The 26,835-nt window shown below is 39.8% G+C and overlaps 1 protein-coding gene across 2 annotated transcripts in view; it reads left to right on the forward strand.

Moving 5' to 3' along the window:
* Positions 1–26,564, forward strand: part of pgm5 (phosphoglucomutase 5) — a 31,814-nt gene extending 5,250 nt beyond the window's left edge. The window contains exons 6-11 of one of the 2 annotated variants that reach the window (XM_022205058.2): positions 1,697–1,851; positions 13,655–13,770; positions 17,256–17,391; positions 18,201–18,384; positions 23,192–23,329; positions 25,650–26,564. In XM_022205058.2, coding sequence (XP_022060750.1) covers positions 1,697–1,851; positions 13,655–13,770; positions 17,256–17,391; positions 18,201–18,384; positions 23,192–23,329; positions 25,650–25,739 — 819 coding nt within the window. In that variant the 3' untranslated portion in view covers positions 25,740–26,564. The other variant, XM_051950923.1, reaches the window with a different exon arrangement.
* Positions 26,565–26,835: the final 271 nt, after the last annotated feature.

Below are 26,835 nucleotides of genomic sequence, written 5' to 3' on the forward strand. Positions count from 1 at the left end.
ATAACAAGAAAACGTAATGGGAACCAAATAATAGTGTGTCCATGATGATCCAACAAGCAGCTCACTTTTTCCACATTGTCATCCAGTAGACATTTGTACTGTATACACATACTCACACACACCCTTTGCTAAGTAAATTAGCTTAGCATCAGGAGAATTACATCATATCTGCCCTGTTTCTCCTACAAGGATTGGTATCTTCACAGTGATTACCAGCAATCTTTATAATCTCACTGGATGAATGTTTCTTTCTTGGCCTTGCTGTTACATGGTACTGGAATGTAAATCTTCAAGACTCAGCAGTAACGAGGATTGTCGGGGAAAAAAATAATTAATTTTTTGAAATTTATGCTGGTCTATAATTTATACATTTTAGAAGAGATTCTCAGCCATAGTGTTGTGAAAATATAATAAATTGATGTGTAAAGAACATGTGGGTTCAGAGGTCACCACTGTGCTGTACTGAGACAGGACGTCACTTCTTCGTCTGTGGAGGTCTGCAGTCTTTTGAAGCTAAATGTGGTCTTCACCTTAGCCTACCACTGAGGAAGCACAAGAGGAAGAACTTGAAGTCAAGCTGTAAGTGTGACTTTCTGGAGCTGATCACCTCTATGGACTTTGAAGTCCTCTTTAACAAAGTTCAGTCTGCTTCTGAGGAGGAGAATATTGACATCCCAGAAGTCCTAAAAACTTTCAACATTTCTCTGGAGACTAATCCTGGTGCAAAGGAAAAGTTCTTGTGGAGTCACTGACTTTGCGGATCTTCTGCAAAGCAGGTTCTGGCAGACTTTCAGACAACTTTGACGTCATTTATTTATCTGCGGCTGCTGCAGAAAGTCTGGGCAGAAGTCCAGGACAAGGACTGTCTTCCACAAGTATGAAGTGAAAAAGCTCATCAAGGTCATTCACCAGAACACATGCAAAAGGTGGAACAGTTCTGCACTCTGTGTTCTGGATGTCTTGTTGATGGACTGTCCAAACATCGACAGCGAGACCGTCTCTGCTGTCCAAGTGGCGCTGTAGATAGTGTGGAAGAGATATCAGGCCAAGAAAACGAGGATTCATCTCGTCTTGAAACTCTTTATCTTGACTGCCATCGATGCATAACTTCAGCTCAATTGTGGCCTTTTTTCTTGAATAAAAAAAAATGTTGTGAAGTTTATTTTTCTTTAAAGATGAGTCTGTCTCTTCCCTCTCAGTATCTATTGAAAATACAATAAAAAGAAATACTCAAGGTTAAAAGAATGTACACATGAATTTCTTCCTCTCTTATTTACTTAAAAAGATAAGATAATGCTTTATTAATCCCACAGTAGGGAAATGTGGTGTGTTCCTTATTTAAATACAATAACAATTGTGTGATTTATGATCAGACTTTGTAAAAGAACACATTTCTGAAGTGGACGTTATTGACAGATGGCCCTTTTTTGTCACAGTCACCATGTAAATCAATTATTTTTCCTGTTATTTTCCAATATATTTTATGTATTTTAACAAAACAGGAAACATCTATAAGGAGATATTGTTTAAGAAGTTCAACAATACAGTAGTTCAGCGTTAGTTTTAGACTTTAATGGAATTTGTTTGTAGAAGATAAATCAATCAAGTTCTGCAGGTCTCTCCTCCCACTGTTACATTTATTCTAACAAGCTACACAAGGATCAAAATGTACTTTGTGATGTTATGGTGCTTTCAGGACCGCTATATGATCCTCGGAGAAAATGGCTTCTTTGTGAATCCATCGGACTCAGTTGCCATCATGGCTGCTAACCTCTCCGCCATCCCCTTCTTCAGACAGCATGGCGTCAAAGGCTTTGCCAGGAGTATGGCCACCAGCGCCGCCCTTGACAGGTACAACACACACACACACACACACACACACATATACATCAGCAGTTCTTGTCATACAACCCTGACTCGCTCCATACTCTTCTGCAGCAGCCCAGTCTCCGGAGAGAGACGACACCCGCTATGAATAAAACTTTGAGATCACATACACGCCCCCCATACACACACACACTCATACATTTACTCACCACCTATAAATATTGTCCGCTATTTATGACTAGAGCCAAGCAGAGGGTGCTGAGTGAGAAGATGTGATCACAGCTAAAGTCATCCCCGTTAACATTGTTCCTGTAGGAGGGATCCCAGCAGTGCATCCCCCTGAGGCTTCAGTAGAACACGGTCATTATATACAACTGGAGAACCAGAAAAGATCAACTATAGTCCAGACCATGATTACTGGATGTGTATAGTTTAAAAAAGTATTGCACCCATCAAGTTCAGTTGAAATCAGGACCAACGAACATTTTCTCCATAACATATGTCGAGACTGATTGAAACCTATTCTGTCACTTCAAGTGATTTATTACTTTGTAATAACAGACTGAATTTAAATGTGTGCACTTATCAATGCAATTGTTAGATAACAGATTGTACAGAAAGGCAAAAAAAAAACACACTTACCTACAATCTGAAGAATGCAGAAGGTTGTCTTCATAATACTAATGAAGAAGCGTGTGTCTGTTTATCTCTATAAAGGTGTACTTGTGTTTATAATCATGTGTCATTCATTTGAATGGGAAAATCTCTCCAAACTCTTGACTAGTAGAGTATGTACACACTTTTTTTTGCAGTGTACCATACATAATGTTCATGTGTTATATAGAATTTCAACTTCATTAAACCCTTTTATTCTAATAATGGTGCTACTGAACTTTTTGGACATAATGGATAAGGTTAGACAACTAACATTGCTTAGTTAAAGTCATTATTTTTTTTTACAGTATTTCATATATTCTGATGCTAAAAGTGTTTACGTAAACAAATAATCACAGTGATAAGGATAACATTCTACACAATGCACGTTACTGCCACTTCATTCATAATAGTATAAATGTATATTGTACAGTGGTGGCCAATACTTTAGACCAAAGTACAAAGCTGAATGTTATTGCATCAAACTATTCCATACAATCTTGACATATTTATTGTGAATTACCCAATCATATTCACATTTATTAACATCACAATTGAAATTGAGCTCAAACCACATTTTTATTTAACAACTACCAATAATATAGTCTATGTCAATATTTTTTAGGGTATCCCTTCTGCTTGATGGCTTCTTGCAGCCTGTGAGGCTGGTAACATGGACTTCTGCAAGATGTAAATGTTCTGTTCTGTCTTCATGATGCTTTCAACTCGATGTATACGACCAACCCCACCTGTTGACATGCACCCGTACACCATGATATTGCCACTTCTATGTTTCACTGCGCCATGCAAGTTTCTTGGATTGACAGCCTCTCCTGCCTTTCCCCTAGTGTACACTGTGCCATCTGATGCTCTCATGTTGTACTTGTAGAGGTGGGCAACATCATGGTGTGGGGGTGCATGTCAGCAGGTGGGGTTGGTCGTATACATCGAGTTAAAGGCATCATGAAGACAGAGCAGAACATTCACATCTTGCAGAAGTCGATGTTACCAAGTATGAAGAAGCTATTGGGACATCAGTGAGGCATTTTCCAGCATGATAACGACCTGAAGCATTCAGCAAAGAAGACCAAGTAGTGGCTGAGCAAGATGAAGTTTAAAGTTTTGCAGTGGCCACCGCAGTCTCCAGACTTGAACCCCATTGAAAACCTGTGGGAAATCCTTAATCACTATCGGGACAAGTCCATTCATATAAAAAAAAGGAAGAGAAGCTGTGGAAGACTGGAAGACTGTCAGTCAACCTGGTCAAAAATTACTGGAGACATCTGCAGAAAACTGGTAGAGTCCATGCCTCGCAGGCTGCAAGAAGTCATCAAGCAGAAGAGATACCCTACAAAATATTGACATAGACTATATTATTGGTAGTTGTTAAATAAAAATGTGGTTTGAGCTCAATTTAGGACTAAATTTCTTTACATATTGAAACACAAAAAAACAGTCATAAGTTTAGACCACCTGGAATTTAGAAAAACATTTTCTTTCTCTTTAATTTTGTGTAACAAAATTTCAATTGTGATGTTAATAAATGTGAATTTGATTGGGTAATTCACAATAAATAGGTCAAGATTGTATGGAATAGTTTGATGCAATAACATTCAGTTTTGTACTTTGGTCTAAAGTATTGGCCACCACTGTATGTGCGTCTTTAGTGGAGATTAGGGGAGATTCTACACTGTGCAGATATATGCAGCATACAAAGACTATATTGTATCTCAAGCATAGTTTCACGTCTGTCACTGTGTGCACGATTGAATGTAAGTGTGTGTGTGTGTGTGTGTGTGTGAGAGAGAGAGAGAGAGACGGACAAAGGAAGAGTGTGTGTACATTACTATGTGTTAGCACTGGCACGCATGAAGGAAGTGACCTCACTGTCAGTCCTTAGTCTCTCTGGGTTTCACACTTACAATTGATGCTTGGATATGTGAAGTGGGATATTACATCACAGAGTTATTGGTCATCTTTATTTTTTGTGTAGGGACTCCTAAGCACTCAGTTCTGCACATACACACACATTCACACACACATGCACACACACTGCATCACTCTTGTGTGGTGTTGCACTGCTGACTGCTTAAGGCTGCATCTTATGATGCTGTAATGTAATGATCACACTAAAAGAGCTGCTTTAAAGGTTTGCTTACACTGCCTCCTGTGTCAGACAGACAGACACACACACACACACACACACACACACACACACACACACACACACACACACACACACACACACACACACACACACACACACGTCACATGTCCCACTTCAGCCTTGAGCCATTGTATCACACATACTTTGCTGTTGATAAGACAGACTTTTTATGTCACTACTATAAATATCTCCTTCATGCCCCTTTGTCCATTTTCTCAGCATTTGTCTGCATGTGCTCTTTTTATTATTGATAGCATTAGTTTTATTTTTTGTAATCTGTAACATGGTTGTGCAATCTGTTGAGTAGAATTACTTTACAGAATGATATCTGTTACAGATAATGCTTGAAGCACAGATGATATCATTCTCTGGGATTTCCATACAGTTTTGTCTGAAATAAATTGCTTCATATATGATTTTTAGGACAATTTTAGAAGAATACTCTAGGGCATGTCAACTCATGGCTTTAGCACACTAAAATCTTCTACGATTGCATACTGATCATCACAGATTCAGAACAGAGTCACTTTGTTCAGCACTTAGCTGTACAACTGTCACTTCATTCCATAAAGCAACACTAATGCACATCTCTGCATGCCTTTGACAAACTCCAGAAAGTGTTGAAAGTACTTAGAAGTGTGATGTTGTACCCTGGAGTCGGCCCAAGTGTTGACCTTTTTAGGAGAGTGTGTGGCCTGCGTGTGTGTCTGTACGCTGTGTGTTTAGACTGAGCAACCCTCCCCGATGTGTGTTTATGCATAGTCAAGCAAACTGTGTTATAAAAGCCTTGATAAATGTGATGTTGTATATACCGTGTGTCGTTGCGTGGGGGCAGAGGTAATAAAGGAAAGCGACAGAGAAAGAGAATGCAGAAGATGTGCAGGAAATCGATTGGCCTCATGAATGGGAGGCGGGAGTTACAGGTGTTAAATCTGTCATTATTGGGTACACTGAGCGTGTCTGTTCACTTCGTGTTCATTGGTGCCTCTCTGTGTGCGCATACTAAATGAGGGCTGATGGAGTAAGAGAGGAAAGTCAAGTGGGAGGAAAATTTTGCTAAAGGAAACATCTGTCTCTCCTTTAACAGTTCCAAAGATGGGAGGATGTAGGGAGAAAAGAGGCCTGCGCAACTGATGCATCTGTGACCAGGGTGAAAAATGAGTCCTTGCACTGAATCACTGATTAGCAGTGGGTAATTCAGAGGTCAAATGTTTAATTTTGTGCTGAAACCAAAGTATTTCTCAGTTGTTTTATTGTAGATGAAGACAGTTCTCTGACTGTATGTTTGGGGCCTTGCTGCAGAACGAATTGAGGGACTCCTCTCTGTTGGTATTGCATGATGGATATGAATCTTAACATCTCTGGTGGCTAAAGACGTTACACAGTTTAAGGAATGGTGATGTGGTGATAGTGAAGTACATTAGGATTGATTTTAGGCATTTACTCTATCCCAATAAGACCACATCTGACCAGTTTAGGTGGAGTTGTACTTGTGTAGCTGTGTGCAGCTTCCATTGTTTGGTCCACTTGTAGTGCTAAAAAAAAGCTGAAAACGAAAACCTGTGAAATGCAGGGTGACGTGCTGTATTGTGCAACATTATTTCCATTGGAGACAAGATACACAAGGTATCCAAGTTAAACATTGACGCAACAAGTACGCTTCCCCCCTCAAAATACTATTATTAGATGGTAGATATTTTTGAAGCAGCTTTGGAAAATCCTAGAAAAATGTTTTGAACTGATGTAAGAAAGGTGTTTTGATACTGACTCCGCTAAACAATGTCGATAATAGCTACGTTCATTTACTGGAATTGTCTAAACTTCAACTGAAGTTCTGTATTTTGGCAACACCTTCAGTTATTAGTAGTAAATTTCTGTTTTGGCCAGTAAGAGTTCCCTTTTCAAGTTAAGCTCGAGTAAAGCTCCAGTATGCTGAACTTTTTGTCTGAATGTCAGTTTGAGCCTTTAAATCCAGACTGAGCTGTCCTTAGAGCAGGGGTGTCAAACTCCGTTCCTGGAGGGCCACTATCCTACATGTTTTAGATGTTTCCCTCTTCCAGCACACCTGATTCAAATGATCAGGCTCATTATCAGGCTTCTGCTCAGCTTGATGATAAGCTGATCCTTTGAATCAGGTGTGCTGGAAGAGGGAAACATCTAAAACATGCAGGATAGTGGCCCTCCAGGAACTGAGTTTGACACCCCTGCCTTAGAGGTATAAGGTGAGAAGTGGGGTCGCTATGGTGTTTGGTGAAATATCAAGCCAAGGCCAAGAAGCTGGCAATATTTCACTCCAGAGTATGAGACCCGTCATTACCATTGTACTTCTCAGAATTCATTGATGTGCAGGAGAGATATCTGCAAAGACAAAAGGGGAAAGCAAAAACGGAAATACTTGCTGATTAGTTTGTTCTTTCTGAGGTCATAAGTGTGTTAAGTGTGTGTCCACCAGAAAGAGCACAGAGGATGGAGGAAAGTGGATAAACCTGAACCTACTTATGTAATTACTGTCTTCTCTTCAACTTAGGGGACTAAGCATCCAAATTATTCAAGAGACAGACTCTCTTCAACTGCACTGTAGTATCGAAACTTCTGAAAAGGACTCATGATAGGTGAGACTGACTCGAAGCATCAGGCAACTTAGAAGATGTTGTAAGTGAAAGTAAAAGACAGACTGTGAAGGCAAAAACAACCAAAGTGACAACATCCAGCTTGGTTGAAATTCCTTAAAGCAGTTTGTGTATTGAAATTCCCTGAATTACTTTATTATTTTCTATATATATCATGTAAGTGGCTGATTTCAACACTATTTAAATATTTGTGTATTATATATTCTGAAATATTATCCCACATCAGTCTCCTTGGTTACACATTCTCCATTCTCATTTTTAAAATTTTGGTATTTCAGAACAAAAATGGAACTTTGTGCCTTAATCTTGCCTTGTACATGATGAAGACACATAATAACATTCAATCTTAACCCAAATTCTGCCCTTTTAATCTTGAAAAAATTAATTCTGATCAACTGCAGTAGAGAGTTTTCTCCATCATATTCATCTAACAGCATTTTTTGTTTTTGTTTTGGTAAAATCTGCGCTGAGCCTGACTGGCCGTAGATGATGTACTGAATCTTTTTAAAAAATTTTGTTCTATTATGATTGTATGTACACTGCTCAAAAAAATTAAAGGAACACTTTTTAATCGAAGTACTGCATCAAATCAGTGAAACATGTGGGATACTGATCTGGTCAAGTAAGGAACAGAGGAGGTTTTTAGTCCGTTTCAGCTGCTTTGGTGTTCATGAAATTAACAACAGATGCACAAGAGGGGTAACAATGAGACAACCCCCAAAACAGGAATGAGTTTACAGGTGAAGGCCACTGACATTTTTTTCCTTCCTCATGTTTTCAGACTGTTTTTCACTAGTTTTGCATTTGGCTAGGGTCAGAGTCACTTCTGGTAGCATGAGGCGATACCTGGACCCTACAGAGGTTCCACAGACAGTCCAACTCCTCCAGGATGGCACATCAATGCGTGCCATTGCCAGAAGGTTTGCTGTGTCTCCCAAGCACAGTCTCAACAGCATGGAGGAGATTCCAGGAGACAGGCAGTTAGTCTAAGAGAGCTGGACTGGACCGTAGAAGGTCCTCAACCCATCAGCAGGACAGCTATCTGCTCCTTTGTGCAAAGAGGAACAGGATGAGCACTGCAATAGCTCTACAAAATGACCTCCAGCAGACCACTGGTGTGAATGTCTCTGATCAAACAATCAGAAAGAGATGTAATGAGAGTGGTCTGAGGGCCCAGCATCCTCTAGTGCCCGCTGTGCTCGCTGACCGGCACCGTGGAGCTCGGCTGGCATTTGCCATAGAACACAGGAATTTGCAAGTCCACCACTGGTGCCCTGTGCTTTTTACAGATGAGAGCAGGTTCACCCTGAGCACATGTGACAGACGTGAAAGGGTCTGGAGAAGCCGTGGAGAACGTTATGCTGCCTGTAACATTGTTCAGCATGACTGGTTTGGTGGTGGGTCAGTGATGGTGTGGGGAGGCATATCCATGGAGGGACGCACAGACCTCTATAGGCTGGACAATGGCATTCTGACTGTCATTAGGTATCAGGATGAAATCCTTTGACCCATTGTCAGACCCTACATTGGTGCAGTGGTCCTGGATTCCTTCTGGTGCACGACAATGCCCAGTCTTATGTGGTAAGAGAACTCCTGCAGTTCCTGGAGGATGAAGGAACTGATACCATTAGCTGCCCCCCACGCTCACCTGACCTGAATCCAATAGAACACCTTTGGAACATTATGTTTTGTTCCATCTGACACCATCAGGTTGCTCCTCAGACTGTCCAGGAGCTCAGCGATGTCCTGGTCCAGTTCTGGGAGGAGATACCCCAGGACACCATCCGCCGTCTCATTCAGAGCTTGTCCCGACATCGTCAGTCATGCATACAAGCACATGGAGGCCATACAAACTACTGAATACCATTTTGAGTTGCTGCCAAGGAATTTCAGAAAGATGGACCAGCCTGCCACATCAGTTTTTCACTTTGATTTTGGGGTGTCTTGAATTTAGCCCTCCTGGGGGGTTGATAATTTTCATTCCCATCAAACAATGTGGCACTTTTCACTCCTAACACATTATCCAGTCCATATCAATGCTAATATCCCGTTTGTTTTTTCCCCGTATTGAAATATGATGTATTTTCAAAGTGTTCCTTTAATTTTTTTGAGCAGTGTATTTCTCTCCATTGCTTGATTTCAAGAAGCTTGTGGATCTAAAATGTAAGAATATCTTGTTTTTGACTTTGATCTTGTTTGAGGCATGTCATATCATATATCTAAGTGAAAAGGACACGCTACACTTTTGTTTTTGCTTGTGCTTGTTTCGCTCAGTGATTCTCTATGAGCATAAACTCTGTTCAATGGTATGTGTCTTACCCAGTTAAAGCTCATCTGGTGCAATCATCAAACTTGAGAAAACATGATTCTTACTACTCTCACACTGTTTTATCCCTGCATTTTTGCAATATTTGTTGAAAACTGAGTGCCGCTACAGTCATTTTTCGTGCTTGTGTTGGCCAACGACGTGCCGTTTAAAACGTCAAAAGCTCGTCAGAAGGCCAGAGTTTCTGTTTTCTTTTAGGAATGCCAGGGCTTTCCGTTCCAGCACTGGCCTCCCCAGAGGGGAATAAAGCTGGTTTACTCTTATTTGGTAATTTATCCCATCATCGTGTAAACAACTGTGCAGGGCACTGTGGGGTTTATTTATGTGCCTGATGATTATGTAGCTGTGTATACCACCACTTTAGAAAAGCTGAAACCCACTGAGGTTTGCGTACATTGCACTGTCAATTCCCACAGCATCCCACAGTGCATTTAAGACTGACATGTCTACATGTCTGTGTCTTTGGCAGCGACATCTGTTTAGTTGACTACATCCACCAGCAAACTGAATCCAAGGAGCTGTGTTTACATTTTTCTGCGATCACTGAGGAGGTGTGGATGATGTTGTGATCGAGGAGTGATCTGTGGGCAGCAGGAAGGAAATGGTTTCTTCATCTTTACTGCAAACTAAACATCTCATGTTTATATTACACAATATTCCCAACACCCTCTCTGAACTGTAACCCCTTCCCCAAACCTCTGGGGAAAAATGGTCTTTCCCACAAAGGGTTTGTTTTGTGAGTTTAAACATGCGGTTCCATCTTTTTCATCATAACTAAAGCTACATACATTGATATAACAGCAATTATTTTGTAAGCACTCCATAACTATAGCTCCCATGAGTAGCAGCTTAATCAGTATTTTAGACATACTGAGGTCATGAGGTCACTTTTTGACAAACCACCAACAAATTCTAAATACACAATAATAGTCTAAATACTGTTGCAATGTTTTTCCACAAAAGCCTTTTATTCTAATTACACCTTAATCCTGATTGTTTGGCCTCTACAGGCAGCAGAAATGGAACATTAACATTTATTTGGAGTTGTATTTTTGGCGACCTAATGAATGGAAAATCCCAATTTCACTCAATTTTTTGCTTCGTCATGTCTCCTCTAATTCTTGATGGAAATATATGGCTCTGCCATTGCTTTACCATGTTTAACAGCTAGTCGTTACCTTTGTATATCTGTTGTTTAGTGCCGGGCAGGTAGAATGCAATGCTTAGAATAGCTGCCTGTTGTTTCTGAAAAGTCAGTGATGAGAACAAACCAAAGGAGTTGTCTGCTGTAAAACAAAAAATTACTGAATGCTAGAATTCTATGTACTATATACCATCGATACTGCTGGTGTGGAGCAGTGTCCTTCCTGTTTTGTGGTTTTGAAAGACCTTCATACATATTTACAGCCATCTTTTTTTTTTTGTTAGAGAGAGCAGCAGCACATCTGCAGTGTTCGAGGCCACAAACCTGTACTTCTGAGCTGAGGGCAGATGGAAAATCTGAAAGGTCTATAGAGAAAGAGGAACTGCTCTGTTTGAAATTAATATAAAAGACTGGAATGTTATCTCTGCTCTGATGATTTCAACATGATTCTTGCATTTTCTTGCATTTTGTGTGGCTGTCTTTTGGATAATCTCACAATCTGTCCTGTTTTCCATCTACCACAAATCTATGTTGTGGTGATTTGTAACATCGATTGTACTGAGAAAAGCAAGCAACTGACAACAAATTGCAACCTAAAAATCTGCAAATATTAGGCTACAATACATAGAACTGAGGGGAAAAGCAGAATAGCTTATTGTTATTTATGCTGATTTATTTATTCTTTTTCATTTTCTTTTTTGTCCTTTATAATCATGCCACTGTACAGTCCCTGACAAAAGTCTTGTCACATAAGGATATAGTAACCTTAAATGGCATATAACTTTATTTCTAATCAATCAGTTCTCACAAAAAATGGTTCATTTTCATGTCAAGGGCTTCCACATTAATAACTGGGTGCAAACTGAACCCGTCATAAAGTGTCCTGATGTTTATGTCTTGGTAAAGCCGATGACATCTCTTTTAGCAAGGACAAAAGTCTTGTCATATCTTTAAATGATTCAACCAGTCAGAGATTAGAAGTTCACCTGTGACATATACCGTAACTGACACATTCCCAGGTGTGTATAAAAAGAAACACAAGACACAAGACCTTCATATGAAGCCCAACCTGACCCCGACAGCATGCCAAAGATCCAACCACAGACCAAAGTGCTGATCATCAAGAGCCTGAAGACCAAGTCTGCTGCTGAGGTGGCAGACAGCTTTAATGTATCCAAATGTCAAGTAGAGATGATAAGCAAAAGATCTGAAGAAACTGGTGACGTTTATGACAAGCCCAGGTCAGGCAGACACCTGTTAGAGAAGAGGATTTGTTGCTTCGACAGTCCAGGGCCAACCCTTTCTCAACTGCAACAGAGTTACACGTGAACTGGTCACCAGAAATCCCTGTATCTACAAGAACAGTTTGTCAAATTCTCTCACGCGGTGTTCTCCACAGTCAAATTAGTGGATAGAAAACCAGCAATAAACAGAAGACAACAACAAATTGTGTTGCATTTGTCAAGGTCCACAGCTTGCAGGAAGGATGGACAATGAAAAGTGGCAGAAGGTTGATTTTTCTGATGAATCATCCATTGAACTGCATCCCAATCAACGCAAATCCTGCAGAAGCCGCACTGACCCAAGATTCACCAAGAAAACAGTCAAGTTTGGTGAAAGAAAAATCATGGCTTGGGGTTACATCCGGTATGGGATGTACGAGAGCTCTGCAGAGTGGATGGAAACATCAACAGCCTGAAGTATCAAGAAATTCTTGCTGCCCATTACATTCCAAACATCCCAAGAGAGGGCAAATTCTGCAGTAGAATGGCGTTCCTTCTCATACTTCAGCCTCCACATCAAAGTTCCTGAAAGCGTAGAAGGTCCAGGAGCTCCAGGATTGGCCAGCTCAGTCACCAGACATGAACATTATTGAGCATGTCTGGGGTAAAATGAAGGAGAAGGCTTGGAAGATGAAACCGAAGAATCTTGATGCACTGTGGGAGCCCTGAAAGACTGTTTTCTTTGCCGTTTAAGATTACTTTATCAATGCGTTATTTGAGTCATTGATGAGACGTATGGATGCAGTCCTCCAAGCTCTGGAAGTCGGACACAATATTAACTCTTTTTTGCAAGACACCATGACTTAATGTTCTGATGTTTTTATAGCATACTTGTGTATTCAGAATAAAGTATATGTATAATTTCAACATTATTTTTGTATGCGACAAGACTTTTGTCCAAGCAAAATCTGACCTTTCTGTCCTAATTAAATGATAACACTCAATGAATGATACAAAAATTTATTTTGGCATAATAAATATAATCTAGAGGGCTTTGTCTTTCATATGAGCCATTTCTAATTCCAGTTGATCAACTACAAGTCCAGTTGTTATTTGTTGTTCCTACAACTTACGAGAAGCGACAAGACTTTTGTCAGGGACTTTTGTTCGGCTGAATCCAGCAGTTACTTCTAAGTAAATTTGTACAGAAAAGTTTGAGAAGACTTTCTCTTTGCTCTTTTCCCATCTAGTATGTTTTTTTTTTGTTGCTCTCCATCCCCTCTCACATATTGGACTGTCTGTACCTTCATCCCTCTCAGTGACCTCACCACACACATGCATTCACATACATACACACACATACAGACTCCCTCTCCTCCTTTCCTTATGCGAGCACATGGCGCAGGTTCAAAGCAAACATCAACGAAAAGGTTAACTCACTTTGTTCTTGCTGCCCTGGCCTTATTAAGTTATTGGATGAGCTGCTGGCGGATTACGCTTGTCATACAGTATTTGGTTTGCTTTTATTTCAAAGGTCAAAGTATGTGTGTAAGTTTATCTCTATATCAGAACTGGGAAAGGCTGATGTTGGATATTAAAGAGAAATAAATACATGCCATGTTTGTATGCAAAAAGTACTAGCTTTGTTTTTGTTTCTCCCTTTTCTTTTGTGTATTTTTGTAGGGTAGCCAAAGCCATGAAACTGGCGCTGTACGAGACTCCCACAGGCTGGAGGTACTTTGGGAACCTGATGGATTCTGGCCGTTGTTCCCTCTGCGGGGAGGAGAGCTTTGGGACAGGTATCATCGAGCAATCTCACTTACAACTCCAAAAAACAAAACACTTCACTCATAAAGAGAGATTTGTGATTGCTGAATGGCATGATTACAGAAATCTAACAAGGCAAGGCAGAGGCAGCCTGTTAGATTCTGAAGAGATGGTCACGTTTTTGAATCCCTGGACTGGTTTTGGAAAATTTGAGTGGGCGTGTGACTGAGGTCTCCCCTCCTTTCAGCAGCAGCAGTTGAATGATGAAAATATGAACGGTACCAGACAGCTGCTGTAGCGGTGAATGTTGCAACAATAATGTTCTGAAACTCAAAGTGTGTCCAGTCAGGTTTCCCTTAAATCAAATTAGGTCTTACTGTGGTAGTTTTGTACGCTACTTCTGTTTTACTCGACAAAATAATTACCAAGACCTGTGATCACAATGTCACTGCAATGGGGGATGATGATCAGGTTGTGTCCAGGTGGCAAAAGTGAGGTCAAGTCAACTTTATTCTTACAGTCTGAATTCACAAATGTGCCACAAAGTCAAATGAATCTGTACAGCTTATGGAATCCTGTGACCTATGACCTTTACAGGAAGTACAGCAGTATAACTTGTTCTGTTAACAGTTATGGATGACTACAACAAACTGTGTAATAGTTTTAATTATTTCACAGTTTACTTTTGTTTCATCTGCTGAATAAATTTGACTTACCTTTTGATTTTTTTTTTAAACCTGTGTCATCTGACCCTAAATGTTTCTTGCCCTGCTTAAAGCTGGGGTAGGCAGTATTTTCTGATATCCTTTGGCAAACAAATATAATTACCTTTCAACATATTCACATTCAAGTGGTCTGAGAGAAAACTAGACCTGTGCACATTGTCTTGGCTCTGTTTTCAGGCTGGAAAATTTTGCCAGTGATGGGAGATTTTAGCCAATCACAGGGTTTTCCCTTCCTCAGGTGAGATAACATAAATGTAACTACAAGATCCATTGTCAGAGCAGACTGTGGTAATACAGTGGAGGAGATGGATAGATTTCATTTGCGACAGTGAGGTTCAAACACAAGTTAAAGCAACAAATAATTGTTTGCTTTAGACTGACTACCATTATATGGTTGTAGTTCATGCTCATCTGGTGGGAGTGATTTAGAACAGAGTTTATTTTTCCAGATTTCTGCCTACCACAGATTTAATTTCTTTTAAGCAATGATGCCACTTTCCCTGAACTTTGCAATTAATACACACAAACAATGTGATTGATGGGATAGTAATAATAGGAATGATGACAAGAAATACAGAAAGTTCTTGGTCCTGATTTTCCTTTAAAGGAAAAGAAATTCTCTCAATTTCCCTATTCCCTCCTCTTCCAATCGATTCCAGGTCTCGGGCTGTGAGCAGTGCATCCTGACTGCTTGTAGCTCCAGTCAGACTCATCTAATAGATGGGAGGGCTGTGACCCTGACTGCATGTGTAAATAATCCCCATTCTTCTGCTATAAAAGGAGACAGGGGCTCCCTGAATCACTGCAACACGCCGACTGGCCTCCAGCGGCTATGTTTTCTATGCATACTAAAGTAGACATGCACATACATGGTCAGAAAATATAAATAAAGTACATGCAAAATTTGCTATTGCTCTCATTCTCTGCATCTGTTTATCTGTGGTACCCTTCCAAGTGCCTGTGGTTCAGCTTTTTTTTTTTCTCAATCTTGTCACGGTTCTGCTGTTTTTCCGTGTCAGGTTGTCTGCTTTTATTCCTCTCTACTTTATCCTGCCTACTTGAATCATTATCTTTATTGCAGAAGATATCTTTAACATTTGAAGAAGGCAGCAGCAAGAGAGATAAAGCTTTAAGTTTAGAGAAAACTATCAGTGGGTGTGAACAGTAGAGAAGACCCTTGTAGGAAAGAGAATAGAGAATGGTGGGAGAGTCCAAATATGAGAAGTATTGACGAGTACAAGAGAAAAGGAAGGAGCAGAGACTCAGAGAGCCCAGAGGACTAATGGAGCTTACTCGTTGTCTACCCATGTAAGGCAAAAAGCTCAGAGAGAGCCCTGCACAGTAAATCATCGGAGCTGCACACCACCCGTGCTCTTTACTGACTCTCAAAGACACACACAGCATGAACATTTAATTAAGCCAGTTGTGTCGGACTTTGCTGTGGAGATGTTATTATTGTTGCTTTGCACAGAAAAGACAATTGAATGCCGTTTAGCAGAGAACTGTGGTTATCAGCACAATAAAAATAAAAATAAAATGACAGTCGTAACTGTAGCACTGACAGTTCGCTGAGATTGTAATGTCACTTTGCGGATAAATAGGAGCAGGTCAGCTGAAAAGAGAAACCACCCTGTAACGAGGGGTTATTAATTAGATCCCTTGTTGATACAGATATTAGATTTATTTTATTCGGCGACTGCCTCTGTCTCCTTCGCGCTCAGGGTGACAGACTGTGACGCAGGAATTAGATTGTGACAACTGCCAGTTTCCTAACAGCTGTATACTGCTAAAGCCAGACACGCAGCATTAAAAGGACACTTACAATTTACATGTTTTGTAGGGGAAAACAATAGGATTATGTTGATAAAGAGACATGATGGTGTCTTCAGATTTTTCTTTCTTTTCATTTGATTAAAATTATTCTCTAAAAATTGTGGCTAAAAGTTCATTCTGTTTTCCATTTCAGTCTCCTACATGGAAACATTAGTAACACATTCTTAGCCTGAACAAATACCTTTCTGTGCAGCTGTCTTTGCGAACAGACCAATAGCTCCCCAGTGAAGAAGACTGAGTGTGATCTGCTCCTCTGTCGGACAATATTTGTGTGGGAATATTTGGTGTATCTCCAACTCAAAGCGCTGTTAATAATCTTTTATGACATGGATTAGAGTAAATATTGACTAAATTGAACTACTAATTTTACATTTACTATTAAGTTGTGACATCATTGAATAGCTCTGTCCATATAGTGAAATTGTCAGAGACTATTTTTCCACCAGGTCCTGAAAAAACTTCCCACTTCCACTTTTGTGCTGTTTCTTTGAGACTTAAAGAAGTAATTGTACATATTTGAGATGGTTAGATTAGCTTAGCATAAAGAATGGAAACAATGGGAAACCAAAGATTCTTATTTAGTGTACGTGGGAGACGTTCTCCTCACTTTGTCCTAAGATAAAACCTATCTTATAACATCTCCAAAGATCACTAACTACTATTTAATGCCTTTTTTGTTGAATGGGAGTTTATATGCTGGACTATTTGTGGTCTAAGAGGAGTGACTTAAACAGACTCAGCTTAACCACTTCTCCCTGTTTCCAGTCTTTGTGCTAAGCTAAGCTAATGGATTGCCAATTATTTTCTCATTTTTAAACAAAGTATCAATTTCAGGATATCTTCAGTGGCACAATTGTTAGAATAGCCACATGAGAGATTCATGTAGGGGTCCAGTTAACCAAAAAAATTTGAGATGTTTATCATAAGTTGTGTTTTGCACGTTTTCTTTCCTGTTCCAGGTTCTGATCACATTCGTGAGAAAGATGGTTTGTGGTCGGTGTTGATGTGGTTGTCCATCATGGCAGCCAGGAAACAAAGCGTGGAGCAGATTGTCAGAGATCACTGGGCCAAGTTTGGGCGCAACTACTTCTGCAGGTAACCAGCGAACCGGTCTCTCTGGAATACAAACAGCCGACTATGTTGTCCATGTGTGTGATGTCACTGATCTAATCTATTTTTATCTCAGTTTTAATGTTTTCATCATTCCATTTTCACTGATTATGTCCAAAATTGTGTAAGTCTACAATACTCACTTGAATGATAATCTTTGTCTTCATCTCGTCTCGGCCCCTCCCTCCCAGGCCTTCACCTTCATCCATTTCTCCTCCAGTCCTTCTCACTGTTTGTCACTTGGTCTTATTTTAACCTCTCCCCTGTGAGAGGCAGAGATAGTTACTGCAGTCAATGTTCCCACTGATAGTTGCTGCAGCTTTTCATGTTCCCACAGAGAGCTTTTCGAAACTGATGCGCATTTCCCACAACGCATAGATGAAGGGGGCATACAGGACGAGCCAAGGACCAGCCACCCGAAAAGTCCATAAAACACAAACATCTGTCATCATTTTGAAAAAAATACGTCAGCTGCCTTGACAAAGCTGTTCTGTTGCAGTTTTGGGCCATTTTAAGCACCATAATAATACCATACACTGTCTCTAGTGACTTACTCAAGTTGCTTCAAAGGAAATATCAACCAGCTTGAAAGTGTTCTTCTAAAAACATTGCAAAAATTTAAGTAAATATCAAAAATTATTAGTGATGATAAAGAAAACAATGCTTTAAAAATATAGTTTCCTCATTGCCAATCTTTCCTTTTAGTGCCATCTAATGTCAACCATGGTTTCATTGCCTATATAATTGTCTATGTATATGAGTTTGTCCTTTTTTGTGTGTCTTGTCGTGGTCAGGTTTGACTATGAGGGCTTGGATCCACGTGCAGCTTTTTATCTGATGAGAGATCTTGAGGCAGTAATCTCAGACAAAGCATTCACCAACCAGAAGTTTGCTGTAGGAGACCACATGTACAGCGTGGAGCGGGCCGACAACTTTGAGTACATTGACCCTGTGGATGGATCAGTGGTTCGAAACCAGGTCAGTGTGAGAAGACTGTAATTGCAGGATTTTATGTATTTTACATTCTGCATTTTTTTATAATTATTTTAAGCTTTTGAGGATCTACTAACTTCAGCCGTGAGAGATTTTACACTGTGTGTGAACGTTCCCCAAGTTCAAAATGGCTTTGGAGGACAGTGTTCCATAAGCTGAAAATACTAAATAACACCCACATCAATTTTCAACTGATAATTACCACTTGATATCTGAGTTCGAAATTTGACTGAAATCAGCATTTATCCTTCTATCCCTCTGAATGCTAAAACCCACACTAAAGACACATTGGCTAAAAAAAAAGGTTTAAATCCCAAATAATACCATTACACATTTAGCCAGCGGTAAAAACAGAAAAAATATCAAGTTTTTGACATTGCAACAGTTCTTGATGATCCTCATCCTAAGTTTAGCCTAACCAAATCTAAGCATAAAATTATGATCATAGACTGTATATATAGTGGACGTAGCATCTGGCTCCAAAATTGAAGCCAACCCGGAAGTGTCAAAAACTTGCAATATCATGCCGTCCGCTAGGGTTGGCTCCAAAAAGCTTTTTCTCCATAGACCCCAATTCATTTTTGGAAAAAATAAAATTTGATAGACTGATTTTCTACAGCTCAGGATTTTTTTCCCGTTAGTTTTCATGGTCAAAATGAGAGATCAGGTGGCCGATCTAAAAATAAATCAATACTGAATTTTAAATAAATCGTTGAAGTTGGCGGAGCCAGGGGACGTGGCTATACTTGATAGGCAGCAACAGAAGCCTCTGCGGTAAAATGTGGGCGGGATAAGAGAGTCCTCAGCCAATCCTGCCCCTAGTTGCTCTCCGGTCCAGTCTGTTTGATGACGCTTTTTATGTCACTGGCTCCAAAAAATCCAAAACGGCGACCAGGAAGTGGCAAAATCCAGGCTTCATTTTCTCGGCGTTGAAACCAACGGGTGATGTCACGGTTAGTTTACGCCTGATTATGATATTTCAACAAGTTAGTGTATTCTATGTTTCAGTTAAAGACACTAGAGAGAAATTGTATACTTGAACCAGATTCTGTAAAAGAAAAAATAAATCAATTAAAATCTGTGCTCCTTGCTGTAACTGGTAAACCATTAGTGGTTCAGCTGGAACCAGCAGTCAAGTGACAAAAAAATGTGAGACTTTTCAGCTGAAATGGACTGATCTGCAAGCAAAAAGGAGATGTATACAAAAATGTGTATATATAAGTACTACAATATCTGTAGTATGAAGAATCCACATTTTTTCCTCTTGGAAACCTGTTGATTCCAAGTTTAGTTTTTTTGTTTTTGTAAAATATTTAATTAAAGAAATTCAGTTTTTATTTTTTATTTTTATGTATAATTTAGGACATCGTAACATTTTTGATTTCTCACTACTTCTAGCTGTGGTTGTGCTGTTTCCATTCAGTTGCAGGACTTTCCATTGCAGTGTGAAATGAGAGAAAATGCTAAAAATGTCTCTTGCTGTTCAGAGGGTTAAAATATGTGTTCCATGTTTATAGTTTTTTAAAAGGTTCCTTATAAATTGATACGTTGTCTTCATATTTTCCTTCCGAGTATCAGTAGTTCCTGCAAAAATCCAGTCGGCTATGAATGTCTCAAACCAAATTTACATTGTTCTGGTCGTATTTCTAGTTTAATGGCTTTTATCCAAAGAAAGGAAAGAAAAATCATGATACAGATGATCTGTGTGATAATTCATGTTGTTGTTGTGGTTTGTGTGATTATTATATAAAATATTTGCATAGAACTGTTGAAAATTTCAAACTCTTCACAAACCCCCATTTCTGCACCACACACTCTTTACTGGTTTGAAATTTGTGTCTGACCTAAAAGTGGTTACCTGAAGCAATGATTGACCCCATAGCTAATGTTCCAATTACATTTTTTGCATAAAAAAAATACCGACCTGTAGTAATATAGGTCAAACCCAACATCACATAGAGTTGAACTAGAAATTGTGACCCAAAAGCTGGTTCACCTCAAATGTCTCGCACTCATGTCGTCTCTGTTCCTCTTCTTCATACACAGCGTCTCTTGGGCCAGACCACCCACTGAGCTTCACTGTTGTCTGATCAGAGAGGTTCCATGTTTGGACATGACAGTCTATCTTCCATTTCTAACCATAAACATATGCATCGACACACACGTTGAATGCAGCACATATTCCTACAAACACTGATAACGCACAGGGTCACTCTAACCTCCCTGTCGCCTTCTTTCCCTCCCCCTTGAACACTCTGAAGTTTACCCAGCTGACTCCTCTGTACTGCGCACATGGAAACTCATTCCCTGGCGTCAACACTTCTTAGCTGTTGCCCCATACCACACACACACACACACACACACACACACACACACACACACACACACACACACACACACACACACACACACACACGGTGCATTTCGGTGTGTACATCCGGCCAGTTGTCCATGTGTATAAGTGTGAACACATGCTTACCCTTTCATGGACTACGCGTGTTCACACTTGTGGCATTGTCCGTCAACTTCGCTCCATATACCTTAACAATGTGACATAGGGACAACGTCTAGCGTTATCCTGCTGTGAACACTCCACAGTATTACCACGGATACAGCGGGTCCACGGTTAGTCAGTCTCCCCAAAAATACTGGTAAATCCTCGCCATCCCAGTCGCCCCAGTGAATGTTATTGTAGCACACATTCCTCTCAGAACAGAATTATATCAGCTGTCGTCCCACTTGCAGTCGCTCCGCTGCAAGTGTGTTTGAAGGGGGAGAAGAGTTGGCACACGGACACAAACACACTCCAACACAAGCGTACAAGTCAAAGCTTGAGGGATTTACACAGCGGTGGCATGGCAGCCTTTTGTAGTCGACTACTGAATTCATTCCGCATTGTTTGCATATCAGATAGTGGAGGCACAGATGGATTTGTGCACTAAAAGTAGACGCTGCGGTCTGTTTTTCAATCATTTTGGAAACTACAGTTTCTACCAAGCAATTGTGTTTTTTAAAATTGTGGTTCCATTTCTGTTAGTTTTGATTTATATTCTGCTCTCGGGCACGTTTCAACAAATCTCACACTAAATAAGAGGAACCCAATAAGCACTCCTTAGTGAAAATGTGTATTTATAGCAGGTTGGATGGGCTGGGATTGCAAAAACAGTTAGTGTGTATGTAGTTTGTGGTGGTTCATGCCCACACATCTCTCTCCAAAATCACTAAACACCTTTAAACGGATTGATAAATAGGTAGATAGCTGGATTTGTATTGATAAATGCAGACGCATCATTTTTAGATGATTTGTTCTCCACTCAGGGTCCTCTGAGCTCTGCAGCTGATGGTGTTTTTAACAGCCATTAGTCAGCCTTCTGATAGCTGCTGCTCTATTGTTAGAGATGAGCAGACACACTCCCAGATAGAAAGACAGACAGCCGGGCGGGCAGGCGGACATCTCTCATTATCGCTGTCTTTCCTCACAGACTCTGACATGTTATCCTCCCTCACCAGAGTCAGATTAGGATAAAGGCGAGTGGTCCAGAGCTTTTCTTTTAGCACCACGGACTAAAATCGATGAGCCACAGTTTGATGAGGTTAACAGGTCTTTGTCTGAAACCAGGTTGCTGTTGTACTGGGGCAGGGAACCCACTTGACTTGGAAATGACTATAAAACGCGTCTTTGTCAGTATCAAGTCATGCATGTAGTACATTATTCGTCCTTAAGTGCACTACTGACAGTCACATCAGAGTCAGTTAAGGCCATCATATGATGCTGCACGGTTTCATTAAAACCAGACTAATTTTTCTTATTCATGTTTGTTTTTTCTCAAAACACGTTGCTGTCTTTTCCCCACTGCTTCTTCTCTAATGGGATAAGGAAAGAGATACACTGTGGAATTTAAGACAGATAAGAGTCATTACACATGCATTAGTCAAAGAGTCTTATCTTATGTCGGCCAGCAGGAGATGTAGTTTGTTACCTCAACTCAACAATATCCTGTTTTTGCTGGAAGTTCTGAGGTTCAGTTTAAATGGTCATGTGTGGAGGCCAATTGTAATGTGTTAAAATGTGACAGTTCACTTTGGATTGTGAGTTAGTTCTCTGCTGTCAGTCTTAAGGAAACTGTGGATTTGCACAGGCTATGAGCTACTGAACTAATGGTCAAGTGTCCTCCTTAAGTTTTATTTAGGGCTGGAGTTCATCAAACGTTTTGGCAAGACGCTGAAGAACTGTAGTAGTGATGGTCTTGTGCAACTTTTTAGCCAGTGTTATTATGGATGCAAGTATGTTGCATGTAATACGGGACTCTTGTTGGAACAAAACACACAATGATAGTGACACCTAGTGGATGTTTACCATTATTGCACATTAAAGAACTGATATATTTGAATACAGGTCTGATACCTGAAGATTTATATATATGGAGTCTGTAGAATAAGGTAGTATTTAGCGATGTATGCAGTCGGAAGCTGATTGTCAGAATATTAATCCAACCCATTTACATTCAAATATATTGGCCATTTTAATAATAAACCAGAATTTTTCTATGGTGCATATTATCCATCCATCCATTAGCTATGCCTACTTTATCCTGCAGAGGGTTGCAGGAGCCTGGAGCCTGTCACAGCTGGCATTAGGTGAGAGGTGGTGCACAACTTGGTGGACAGGTTGCCAGTCCTACAAACTTAATTTCATGTCGACTTGCAATATGAATTCATCATTAATTTTAACATTTTCGACTAAAAGAACATTGGAATTATTGTTAAGATATTCACTAAAGTTTGTTTCTAGGGTTTAAGAATCGTCTTCAATGATGCGTCTCGCCTGGTGTTCCGGATGAGTGGGAGCGGCGGAGGGATGGGCGCCATCATTCGCATTTATGCCGAGAGCTTTGAGAGGGACCCTGAGAGACACAGCAGAGAGACACAGGTACAGAAAGAGTGTGATGGTGTATTTGTGTGATAATTCCGTCTGTTGTGTGTATGTCTACACATTCGTTTGCATCCTTTACACTGTGAAATAGTTCAAATTGCACTTTGTCATAACAACTTGTTTATCACTTGTACAGTCACCTGAAACTTTTTATAGGCAGCGTTCAGCCAGTTTTGCCACCATAAAAAAGGTTTTTATTATCTGACATCAGAGCGTAGCGGAAGTGATGCCTCGCGATGAGACTGTTCAGTGTAAAATATACATTCTGTGTGATATCCAGTATATAAATATACACAGTGTGCTCACCGTCTGTTGTGATTTTGGAAACATTTCATGTGTTTTTTTAAATATGCATAAACAAAAAAGCCCCACAAACAACCAAAGCACCACTGCTGTTTTAGTTTGCAGTCATAATTTTTGCCTGAAAGTGTCTAGTTTAAAACAGAATGTTCTTACTACTTCCTTCCATCGTCACTTCTTTCATACACATGACTGCAACCCAAGTGCTAATGTGCAATTGCATGGCTGTTTAGTGCAACTTCAGGCAATTCTGTTGAAGCTGATTGACCTGTAGACTTTGGAATGGTTAGCAGCACAAGCTTCTTGTGTGGTTATGGATGTTGGGATAGGTGTTGTACTTTAAACGTACCAAAGGTTGTAAAACTAAAGTCACGATGGCTCATTTAGGTTTGGTTTTCTAACCAAACCACCTCGTTAAGCAGTTTGCATTTTTCCTCAAAAGCAATGGCCTCATTTTTGCCTTTTCTTTCTTACATCTTCAGGTCAAAAGACGACCAATGATCACTTTCACTTGCACAGATGCAAAAATAATAACTTTAAACTTAAAATTTGATTGTGGGTATTACTCATTTCTTTAATTATCATTAAAATGTTATCACATAAATAGAACCGATTCACCTTCTACATCATGTTTTATGATCAAAGTGATATCAAATTCAAAGATGAGATTTTTTGTTTACTCTAGGAAATGTGGATTCATTCATTAAGCAGGGACCACGATTTTCTAAGCACACAGGATTAAGGTCACCCTCGCTGACCTCTTGATGAGTGATACATGAGTCTATGTGGACTGTTTTGCTGCTATATTTAAGTCAATGACATTGTGTTATTTGCAGCACTGTCACATTATTTTTTCTTGTTCTCACTGCGTGACCTACAATAAACCCTCGATTTCTCCCTCATGTGATAAGTTCAGCATATAATCATTCTGCCCCTTACCCGACACGTGTCATTTATCAGAGAGCACATACATGATCTGAACAATCATGCTTCGTCAGCACTCCATACTTTTATATACACCACACTCAGCCACACAGAGAACTCGTGTTCATATATTGGTATGTATCATCACTAAAATCCACATTTTCACTGTCTCACGTAGTTTCCCATTACATTTGAATGTGAAAAATACATTATATCATGTGCAGGTATGTCGTGCTCTATCACGCAACCCTGTGCAACAAAGGAATGAAAATAACACCAATATAACAACACCAAACACATGAGTCATGTCATTATATAATTTTTAAGCAATGCTTGGAACATGCGCAGTGAACTTAAGCAAAGCAAATCCATTCCTTAACTGAACATTCTGCACTGTATTAACAGCCTGTTTGTTTTCAGTCTTTATTCATTCTTCAGATTTTTTTTTATTTTTTAATGCATGCTTTGAATGTGTACACTCATAGCCATTCCTCACAGCTGCTTTCTTCATTGCGAACAGACTTTCTTCTGTATACATTTCTGAATGATCTCAAACAAGAACTGGTTCACAAAGTAGGCCAAAGCCTCTGTAAAATCATCTTGACTTGCATGTTGAAACGGTTATTAAAGGTCTAGTATGACATAAGCCTAACAAGGTTATCAACTCTGGTATCTGTTTAACTCTCTGTTTATCTCTGTTGTGTTTTGAGGCCTTAAAAGCACATGATGTCTGCGTCTATTACGTGCTGCCTTGCACAGCAAAACAAAGACCAGGCCAATGTCTGACTGAAGAAACACTCATGAATGACAGTAATTTAGTGTGAAATGTTCCGATCAATAGGGCTGCTAGCGTCTTTCCATTGAAACAGCATGACAGAATATTTTCAGAGTGGACTGAGGGTGATTTATTGCTTTCTGCCTGCTTGAGTTTTGTTTTAGCGAAGCATTTAAGTTGAGGAAACTGATCAATAAACACACAATGCTTGATTACCTGACTGCACACAAAATCCCGACATCTTCATATTTCAGTTTCAAAGCATCGCCGTCATCTTTGTTCAAATCATTTCTGAGCTGTGTTCCTTCTTTCTGTCAGGTGGTGCTGGGTCCGCTCATCGCCATCGCCCTGAAGATCTCCAGCATTCACGAGAGGACGGGACGCCGCGGCCCGAACGTCATCACATGAGCAAACAGGGGAACACACATCTGCAACTCACAAACATGCATCTACCTGCTCACACAAAGAAAATCACCTTCTCCATTTTTAAAAAAAAAACTCCATTCTCTGTAGCTTCAGCATCATTCTTCACTTTTCTTTAACTGGTGAATTAACTGAGATGCTTACAGCTCAAGTTTTTCTCAAAAACAAAAAGTAATATTGCATTTCATTTTTATTTTTATTGTTTATTGACCACTATCATCTGTCAGCCGAGGTATTTAGCATCTAAACCGGGGAAGCTATTTAATTATTCCTGTAAATGGTGAGAAACATGTAAACAGACTATGAATGTGCAGCCTGAGTGAAGGTTGGTCTAAGAGTGGTGCCTTTTTTTTTCTTAAATTCACAATGCTGTTTTTATACAACAGTGCAGCTTTGACTTTTCATATTGCCTTTCCTGTCATATATGTTGCAATAACTTCTCCATTTCATGCAGAAGTTGATATTTTGTCAAATGAAAGCAGACATTGCATCAGAGTAAATACAACACAGTGAAATATGTTTAAACTTGGAATCTAAAAACAAACATGTCAGTCTAAAAAGAAATGAAAAGTAGTCATACTCACGTTTTTTTCTTCCTTAAGGACACAGTTTTTTCAAAATGTAAAAATAGCCCAGCTACCCTGGCAAGACAAGCAATAAAGAAGGGAATTATATCCTAAAATGATTTTACTTTTGGGGCCTTTTGTCTTTTATTTGTCAGTTGGGAATGATGTGTAACCATGTTTGAATATATTATTCCTCTCCTCCCACCCTTTTTTTAAAAATCCAAATAAACATTTTTTATGTGTAGCGCTTGCCTTTTTTAATCGAATCGGACAGGTCTAATGGGGAACAAATAAAAATGCATCAGAGTGGGATATGTTGCCCTTAGGCATTTTTGGATTTTAATTAGACAAATTCTTCATAATTAAGAGCACCACGTTGCGCTGATACCATATATCACGCGGTGATTGAACATCCTTGAGGAAAAGGAGGCTTTTGTTTGTCGAGCACGGCACCTGCTTTCGAAGCGAGGCTGAAATGCGTTGAAGCTGTTGTGTTGAGATAAGAAATGAAGAGG

The sequence above is a fragment of the Acanthochromis polyacanthus genome, chromosome 7, assembly GCF_021347895.1.
Source record: "Acanthochromis polyacanthus isolate Apoly-LR-REF ecotype Palm Island chromosome 7, KAUST_Apoly_ChrSc, whole genome shotgun sequence".
NCBI classification, from domain to species: Eukaryota; Metazoa; Chordata; class Actinopteri; family Pomacentridae; genus Acanthochromis; species Acanthochromis polyacanthus.